A 10,128-nucleotide genomic window follows, 5' to 3' on the forward strand; every position below is an offset into this window, starting at 1 on the left:
GGGGGGGTTGTGTGTGTGTTGGTGTGCTCTATAATAGTAGTAAGATTGTTGAGTTTCGTTTCCTTGCAAGCTCCATTCCCCCAGTGACTATCAGCGTGGATAGTGGGAGTTTGAGGGCTGTGTTGCTGTAGAGATCAATTGTCTTTGCTGTCAGTCTATTTTGTGTATATCCTCTTACTGACCCCTTCTAATAAATAACTTTTATAGCATGCTTATCACTGGTGTTTTGCTCGACGGGATATGAAACTGGTTTCTTGAAAACTTTTTAACAGGCAAAAAAAAAAAAATCTGATTTACATGATGAAAGAAAGCACAAGAGCTAATGTTGACTCCTGTTTTCTACTGAGGAATGGGAAAACAAAACTGAACAATAGTTTTAGAACAAAGCAAGAGTTGAAGTATAGCCTCCACTTAGATGGTTAGAGTAGAATACCAACAATGTGCTTCTCTTTTGTTTTACGTTCTCTTTTAGTTTGAAAACTGCTACAGTCATTACATAAAAGCTATTGACTTTAAATGTTCTGATTTATGTTCCTTTTTTTTTTTAATACAAATTTTATTTAACACATTACTGCAAATTGACTTTATAGTTTATGCCAAGTGGCCTACCCATGGCTAACATTATCATTGCCTAGTTCAAGGTGCAGCCCACTGACAAAGGCTTTCCACTTTTCCTTATCTAGGTCTATCTGCTTGACATTATTCCATGTCTTTCCACTTCTCTGTACGTCATTGGCCTATGACTAACACAAACATTATATCTCCCTTCAGCTGTATGAGAGTGACTGACCTATCCACCAACCCGTCCAGCAGTCAGTTTGTGTGTGCAACCTCTGACCACTGCCCCTTCCTCAGTGACCCAAGCTCTCTCAGTGGGCGACTTCTACAGTGGGACTTGCGCACATTGAAATTAGAAGTGAGGGAAAAAAAATCTTTGTATATATTGATTTTTGTAAAGCATGCAGTTCTGTGTGCACAGAGGAGTAGACGCTATAAAAATAGTCTATATTGTTGTAGCTGTTGCAAACACTTCACATTTTAAAAATTTAAAGTACTGGTGAGATTTATGATGTGTACGTTTACTTTCTGGACCTTGAGAAATGGGCGGGGTCAGCTGTTGTATTAGTGCATTGTGGCTCTGGGGTACTGGTCTAACTGAGCTCAGTCAGTTGTCTAATTGTCTTATCTCTCTCACATGCTGCTGTTCTTGGATATCACCTATTGTCCTCTTTTTGTTATAGGTTTGTTTTTTATTTTTATCAACTATTATCACACATTTTACTTTTGTAAGTCTCTTTCTCCTCCCCCCTCTCTCTCTCTCTCTCTCTCTCTCTCTCTTTCTCTTTCTCTTTCTCTCTCTCTCTCTCTCTCTTTTTCTCTCTGTCCCTCTTTTTCTCTCTCTCTCTCTTCCTCCCCCATTTGATGAAATATTTTGCTGTTATGTTTTCTTCATTGTAGAGAGCTCTGATGGTGGAGTCTAGCACTACAAACGCTATCACTTGTTCCTGCTACAGTCGTGATGGTCAGACCTTGGCCACTGGAGGGGCTGATGGATGGGTTCGGCTCTATGGCAAGTGTCTTTATCTTTTAGTCCATTTGATGCATTTTTCATATATAGTTGTTTGATGGTCTGGTATGTTTTGTTTGTTTTATCTTTTAAAAGAGAATACCTTCCTAGTCACACAGAACTGAATATTTCTTGAATATATACAGTATAACACTGAAAGGTCGAACGCAGAAGACTTGAAATCACACATCTGTCGAACTGTGCCTGCAGTACCGTTTTTTCTTTCTTTTTTATTTTTGTAAGATATCCTTCGAACTACAGATCCCTCGAACTGCCGAGGCCGGTCCAGACGAATTCAAGCTATCCGTGTTATACTGTATTTCCTTTTAGCGTTTTGGATGTTATGCACTATGTCATTACTAGAAATCATGAAGCTCATAACAGCAAAATACATAAGTTTACGAAAGAGAAAAGAAAGTGTTTTCCAGAGTTCAGTCCGTATTTTTGTTTTTTACAATTACATTTGAGCTCATTTCTGAAGCGGAAAGTCCTTGTTCGAGCCTTGTTTCGCACACAGATTTTTTCCTGCCCTCCCAGCAGTAATGGGTACCTGACTTCGAGTTGGGGAAGTAAAGGCAGTGTGGAAAGAAACTGGCCACCCTTCCACAAGATGCCGAAGGCCCAGGAAGTTGTCTCTCTAACACTAACAAGGCAATCCCCAATGTCCGGATCAGATGCGGGAAGAACTTTTTACAGTTTCTTTACAATTTTACTTATGTCCATCTGTCTCAGGTGATTTTTTATGGCACTCTGGTAAGCGTACATGGTGCCTCTAAATTTTAGACCAAAATATAAATATTATCCGATAATTATGTTTCAAGGACAGAGAATGAAAGGAAGGCCTGAACTTAAAGTACTTGGGGGAAGGACCTAGATTCCTACCAAATGGAGATGAAATACTCCTTGACAGATGTGGATACTTTTGCCCAGAATAAAAATACATGGAGAGCTTTGTTGGTACTATACTCCAGGACAAGATGAGAAAGGCTGATGATGATGAGCTGAGGAAGATGATGATGACGATGAGCAAAAATCTACCAAAAAAGTAGCCCATAGCAACAGTGTCAGCTTCTTCATCTGCCTTTCTCTCCCCATACTAAAGTATAGGCCACCAACAAAAGCTCTCATTTGCTTCTGTCCAGGGCTGTAATCTTCTCCTGTGTTCAGCTGTATTCCACCTTCTATAGGTCGGAATCTAAGTCCCTCCCCCAAGAACTTTTAAGTCATCATCTCTTTGTCTTTCTTTGTGGATTCAGTCTGAAGAATTGGTGGGTAATATTTGTTTCTGGTATCCTTAAGGTGTGTCCAATCTACTTCCATTTTCCCTTTCTGATATACATCTATTTTCTTTAGTCTTTTTATTTGTTTGCTTCCATGGTCATTCATTTCTAAAGATGCCAGGCCAATGATTTTTGGGATATTTCTAATGCCTGAAGTTGTTAGATCACTTATATTTTGACATGTCTTTATGAGCCTGTTAATTTTATTATTGAATATTTAGTGTAGTAATACTGTCACCTCTTGTAAAATTCAAAAGGTCAATGTCTAAGATCTTCTGAATGCTGTGAATATTTTCCTTTTTCTTTTGCAAGTATAGAATTTTTTATTTTTTTACTTTCCAGTGTATTTTAATACCTTACTCGTTTGTTTGACAGTGTCTTTTGACTTTCGCCTAAAAGCCTCACATGAGCAGTTAGTGGGTACTATAGTAAGGCCTTCCCACTTTTGTTTTCTACTATGTTTCTCTATATCCTAGTATATTTTTGGGAAAGTGTGACTGTTATCTTACTGACTCATGGTATACAGCCACTCAACAGCATGCTCAGTTCTGTATGTGAAGAATTTTTATACCTGTACTGAATATTGAGACTGAAATTTATTTTATTTTTTTCCTGAAAAAATTAAATGGAATAACACCCATCATTGCGTCTGTCGGTTTTTACACTCAAAATTGTCAACGACTTGCCTGTATGATTATTGTGGTCTTCCTCTTTTCCCCACGTGTAGAACTGCTGGCTACCATCTGAAATTTTTGCCACTGCTGCACTGAGGTTTTTTCTTTGTTGTTATCGCTTTTTTTCAACCGTTTCTATAGATTATAAATTATGAGGGAGCTCAATTGGCAAAGGGTTTTTTTTTCACCTGGTGTTTAGTTTCATAGCAGCTTAACTTACATTTTCCACCCATTTTATACATTTCAGTCTTCTTTTGATTTTCTGTTAGTCTCGCCAAAATAAGAAGATTGTTGTCACTTACTGAAAAGATCTAAACTTATTGGTGCTCTTGTGTGTATGGTTTTTGTTAATGCCTATTCAACGTTTTCAGATGCCAACCAGCAGAAAGCAGTGAAAAAGTGGCAGGCTCATGAAGGACCCATTCACTCAGTGCAGTTTCATGCCAGTGGGTCTGTGTACAGCATGGCTGCTGATGGCAAGGTGGACGTTTGTTATACTTCGAGTTTTGTGGTTTTTGTTTTGTTTTTCAATGGGATTTGTAACAGCTGTTTGGATAATCTTTACTTTTAAGATTAGTAGCATGACCTGCTACTTGGGCTGTTTACGTACGGTCTGAAAATGGGATGCTCTGTGCTGAATTGGCGTACACACTTATACCAATTTTTGTCCATTAGTATAGGTTTTTGGATTCTAAGAGTGACATAACCAGAAAAAGTTACTCTTTGTATGCAAATTCCTGTCTAATTTTAGTATCTGATGTTATCAAGATTGATATTGTACTCCAGAGACTGTTCCACCACCTGACAGATCAGGCAACGGCAGATATGTACCCCTAAAAACGAAGAAAGAAAGATATAAAAGAAGTTTTTTTACCATCTAGCTTAAGACTATTGTCAGAATAAGCATAGATGTGTATTGCTCTTTAGAGTATGTATCTATATAACTCCAAAGGTCTTGTAATTAAATTCCTGCTTGTGGTTGAATGGTGCATCTGATGTGATATGTACGTTTTGTCAGCTTTACTCCTCTTTTCATATTGAATTTTAATGAGAGTAATATACATTTTTATGCATACCTGCATGTGTTTTTATGGTCCTGTATAACTAAGAAAAATTTTTCTCTGGGATAAAAAAGTATTATCTTATCTTATCTTATCTTAACTGTCCTTTAGTGCTACTCAAGCCATAAAAATTACTTTTCTTTTTTTCAAAATTGAAAGAGTTTTTTTCAAAATTAAATGAGAAGTGATTAAGTTATTTCTTTTTTTCAAAATTAGGACCAGGAACAGGTTAAATATAGGTTGAGAAGCATACATCCTCTAGTAGGGGTTAAGTCACTCTGACATGCTGTATCTTATGCTCGCTCTTCCTACATTATCTGGGACACCCTGAGCAAGCAGTGAGATACCCCCGGGGCAGTGCCACTGACTGTAGTGTCTTTAGGCCATTCCCAAAGGAGGGACATTTCTCGTTCAAGCATAGTAGAATTGTAAATGGGCTGACTCATGTCACACTCATAACTGTGCCTGATCTACAACAGGGATCTGTTGCTTTTTCTTTCCTGATCCTTACTATTGTCATTTTCCTCTACTTCTTTTGTATGTTTGTCACTGTCTTGTGACCTGCTATTTTACGGGGTGCTTTGATAGTGGAAGCAGACCTTATGCTGTTGAAGCTAGAGAGGTGAGCAGACTAAGTCTGATTCCCTTGTAAAGACTTCTCTGTTGACACCCACCCCTTGGCGCTCATATGACCTTATGCAGTTGCGAGCGCCATAAAACCCTCTACTATTTTTATTTTTTTAAATAATTTTTTTTTTTAAGCAGTGATATTCCTTTTAGACAGGTTGATAAAAAAAGTCTGCTGTCTTTCGTATGTCGCATCCTCTATTGCAAAGGAGTGGTATTTGTTCTCTGTATTTACAATGTCGGGGCCTCTTTTGTGCTGATTTGGTGTGTATGGTCTAACGTCTACCCCAAGGTTTGAAAAAAATCATGATTTGTTATGTAGGACGTTGGACACATAAAAAGTTTTGAAAAGCTAAGTGCGTAATTGGGAAATTGGTTGTCAGGAATGTATCAGCCAAAACTGAAATGTCTAAAATATTCTTGTGTGCAAATCTTATGGTATAGTTCTAAATCTTTGCGGTATGGGTCTATGATTTTTTAAAATCTTTTTTGAATTGTAATTTACTGTTGTTTTGAGAAAAAAAGATGTAAATTACACGTTTTTTATGAGATATGCTCCTTCACTCAATTTACGATAAGTAAGGCTTCTTGCTTCATGAATACTTGTATTCTGTAATGATTAACCTGTTTTTGTGCCTCTTTGTTTGTCAGATTTTTGTTTTGTTGTTTTGTGTGTGTGTGTGTGAGAGAGAGAGTGCGTGTGTGTTTGTTTGTGTGTGAGAGAGTCTGTGTGTGTGTTGTGGGAGTTCTATGTTTACTCTCTCCTCCCTGCATAGATGATTGGTAGAGAATGTTGTTGTTAATGTTTTGAGCTTTTTGTCGTTTCAGTTGAGTGAGTGGAGTATGGCTCGACCCGGACAGTTGCTGAATTCCTTGAAGGTTGGTCAGCGGAACTTGACGCTTGTCTCCCCTGGCAGCACGCGGGGCCGACTGTTTGCCCTGGACGTGGAGGGCCAGCATCTGCTCACTTACTCAGGCCGACGTGGAGCTATCTATAAGGTTTCTGCTCATGACTTTTTTAAACAGCTAGCTCTGTATCGGATGGAATGCTCACCGAAGGAACAAAAGAACCTTTATATAGATATGTGCTCGTCTTTTTTTTTCCTCTCCTATTGATATGTGCGAGTGTTCTTCATTTCCCTCATACTCAGCGAAAGGACGAAAAAGCCCTCATATAGATATGTGCACATGTTCTTCTTTTCTCTCATATAGATATGTGCGCGTGTTCTTTCTTTCTCTCATATAGATATGTGCGCATGTTCTAAATATGTGTGCATGTTTTTTCTTTCTCTCATATAGATATATGCGCGTGTTCTTTCTTTCTCTCATATAGATATGTGCGCGTGTTCTTTCTTTCTCTCATATAGATATGTGTGCTTGTTCTTTCTTTCTCTCATATAGATATGTGCGCATGCTCTTTCTTTCTCTCATATAGATATGTGCACGTGTTCTTTCTTTCTCTCATATAGATATGTGCACATGTTCTTCTGTTCCCTCATATAGATATGTGTGTGTGCTTTTCTTTGCCCTCATATTTGGTTTCCTTTCTTCTATCGGGGGTTTTGATTGACTTTACAAGTATGTTTGGTCTTTATGTATGGAATAACATCCAGAGGCTAGCCCAGGATAGAGAAAGGTGGAAAATGTTTGTCTGTAATCAAGCCTTCTTGTCTAACTGATAACTTGGAGCTCGTGATTTGTAATTGTGTGTCTTGTTTCCTCATGTTGCCAGGGCTCTGGGTCGTCGGCTCTGCAGTGCATCATGGAACTCAAGAACCACATGTCGCCGGTGATCACCGTTGACTGGTCGCCCTCCCAGGACACCCGTGTCTGCCTCACCAGCTCCGTGGATGGGAAAATCAAAATATCCACTCTGCTCCAGAATGATGGGAAACAATAAGACTTGTTGACTGCGGTAGAACCTGGATAATGTCGGCTCGGTGAATGGAAATATTTGGATAATGTCAGTGTTCTCAGAATAGACAAACAGATTCAATCAAATCTGCTCTATCGGCACCTGTCCAAGACAATCAGCAGTACAAACCACCCCTTCCCACCTTGCATTTTTTTTTTAAAGTATTATAATGACACTGCTCTAGACATCTGTCTGTCTAAGATAACCACATTTCTGCTTGGCAACGGATAACCTTCTTGTACAATTTTGACTGTATCTGTTATATATTTAAACTACTGGTTTATGTAAAGGTAAGTTCTTATGATGTCAAGATTCTCAAATCCTCCCCTGATCTGGGTTTTTTTTCCTTTTTCTGTCCAGAATCTTCATCCTGTCTATATCCACCATAAGCCCCGTTCTGAGAATAATTCCCTCTTGTAAGAAAAAGAAAATCACCATACATGTTTTTCTTTTTTTTAAATGTCAACAACAATAACCGGATGTGATAAAAACATCCCATAAACAGCAGAAAGATAGATTATACAGTGATGTTTTAATTCATAGATAGCATTCGATGTTAATTGGCCCATCCACATTTTCTGGTTAGTCAAGGATGGGCTATTTATCAGTTCTAGACCTGTATTCTTTGTCCTTGCTGTCTGACTCAACAACTTTTTCCAGATCTGAATCCTCATTGATGTCCCATTCCTTGTTCTAAAGGGGCCATGCATTGGTGGCTCTTCATTTCTCCCATTCTCTCCTTTGTTGTAATGATAAACAACACAAAAGAGATCGCTGACCCTTTCGTGGCGGAAGATTTTTTTATTTATTTTTTTTTTCCATTTCTACTTCGTTCCAATTTTTATGAGCCAGAACAGCAGTGTCAGTCATTTTGCAGTCCTGTTCAGAATCAAGGACTAGTGTGTTTCATGCGTGTACAGTATTGCAGATTTTGAATCTTTCTTCAGGTTTAAAGTAGAATTCCGTTCTAAGCTATTATTGTAATACAACTTTAAAATCTTGCATGGTGCTCATGTAATGGTCCACACAATTGCCAAAATAGCTGATTTTAGGATGTACATTGTGCACGAGGACTGCATCTTGGCTCACTGTGCGGTATACATTTAACTCTTTTTATCCGGGCTACGAGTATACTGGTAACAAGGACCAGCCCGGGCTACGAGTATTCTCGGAACAGAGATACGGTCTCGTCAAAGAAGCTAGTTCTGCTTGTTATTACCAAAATACGCAAATACGGCGATGCTAGCTCTGTCTGAATATTTTAATTTTCCAATGAACAGTGGTTTCTTTGTTTTTGATGGGTGTAGAAGCTTGAAAGATGTCTCGAAAACGCACTTTCACGACCGACGAAGTACTTTTTGAAGTTGCGCTGGGTTGTGAGGGGGAAAGATACTAATTTGATGATAGTGACTCTGAAAATAAGTGCCGTAAATTCCGTTGTGGAAACTATTGTTATTTTCTTAAACTGGTGTCCCATTTCGACTGACCGCACACATTATCTCTCACTGTGTAATGTTCGATACTGCTCCATTTAAATCATTTGGATTTTTGTGTAAGAAGGAAATAGGAAGTGTCTTGTCTGTGTTTTTTAACAATTATTGTTGTACTGATACTTGAGTGACAGAAAGCAATAAGATATTTTCTTTCATGGTGGTGTTGTACTGTGTGATGTGACTGGCATTACCTCGTTTGTTGTATAAAGTATACTTTCCATGGATTTCTCCTCGTCTGGGCTTTTTTTTATCTCTCAAAGGGCCCTTTTCAGTAATATATACCGAGTTGGTATAGAGTGTTTGTTGCCTGTTGATTCCACTTCTAACATTCACCAAAATACTGTCTGTTTTTCATGGAGAATTGATCAGATGTACTCCAAATGTTTCTGTGATGCCATTTTTTTTGTTAAGTTAAACCGAGAATTACAAGTTGTTGCATGGCATTATTGTCTGCCAAGAAAAGTTTTACGAGATTCTACTGCCAACTTTCTGAACTTGCTGTGCATTAGTTCTGCTGATTATCTCTGTATACTGAAGTAATCTAGGTCTTTGCACTAAGCCGTCATGTGATGTCTCGCTTTTGAGATGGGAGAAAGGAAGAGTGCGGAGAGAGTATGATGAGAAATGGGCGGGGCAGGTTGTGTCAAAAGTTGAGACCTCTCTCTCTCTCTCTCTCTCTCTCTGGAGTAACACCTTCTGATGTCACAGAAGGCAAGGTATAGTTGGACTCTATAGTGGATAGTTTTTCTTTTATAGAATATACATGTATGTCTAAAGTTCTGTTTGCGTATATGTCTCCCTATTTCTTTCTTCCCCCTTGTTCCAGGATGTTCTCTTCTGAATATGTGTATTGTATTATGAAAAAAAAATATATTGCTGTTTTCTTAAATTTATCTTGATCAGCTGCATGAACCCTTGGTCTCTTTGTAGATCTTTCAGCGTAATAGTGTGATAATACTCCAAGCTGTTGCTAATAACTGCAGAACTATTTCCACTTTCCTTGAGCTGAGTATTTCAAAACCATCACGATGTCCTTCATGTACCTACAGGGTCCGGTGCTTGTGTAACCCTGAGATGTGCGGGTCATAGTTTGTTATCATATGTGTGCTGTGTGTCAGAGCAGATCCCAGATCAAAGAAGTGTGAGATTTTATCCAAAATGCTTGATGTCTTGCTGTGTGATACCTGCTTGGAAATGCTTATCAGAGGGAGGCCGATATTCCTGTTTCTCTCGTTGTAGACCAAAAGGTTTGGTATACTCATGCCTTCCAACTTCTCCGATAAAATCAGAGCCCTCTGATTTACAAAAAAATGTTTTGCCCATCGAAGAACTCCGATTGGATTTCCATAAAATCCTTTTTTACCCCCCCTTAAATTCTGTTTCCAGTGTGTAGGCAACTTGTAAATGATATAAAAAGACACATATTTATTTGCATATGTTTTTGATACACACGTTTTTTTTTGCCATGGTTGATTCGTAAAGCAATCTTTATCTGCTGGGGTCCTGAAGAC

General features: G+C 38.5%; 1 protein-coding gene across 1 annotated transcript in view; it reads left to right on the top strand.

The window, feature by feature from the left end:
* The window catches only part of LOC101847267 (WD repeat-containing protein 91), a 20,813-nt gene extending 13,533 nt beyond the window's left edge, over positions 1-7,280 (top strand). The window contains exons 13-17 of the mRNA XM_005100684.3: positions 772-916; positions 1,459-1,570; positions 3,893-4,002; positions 6,038-6,208; positions 6,942-7,280. Of these exons, the coding sequence (XP_005100741.1) occupies positions 772-916; positions 1,459-1,570; positions 3,893-4,002; positions 6,038-6,208; positions 6,942-7,109 (706 nt within the window). The 3' untranslated portion in view covers positions 7,110-7,280. The remainder of the gene's footprint in view (positions 1-771; positions 917-1,458; positions 1,571-3,892; positions 4,003-6,037; positions 6,209-6,941) is intronic.
* Positions 7,281-10,128: the final 2,848 nt, after the last annotated feature.

This window comes from Aplysia californica, unplaced genomic scaffold, assembly GCF_000002075.1.
Source record: "Aplysia californica isolate F4 #8 unplaced genomic scaffold, AplCal3.0 scaffold00256, whole genome shotgun sequence".
Lineage (NCBI taxonomy): Eukaryota > Metazoa > Mollusca > Gastropoda > Aplysiida > Aplysiidae > Aplysia > Aplysia californica.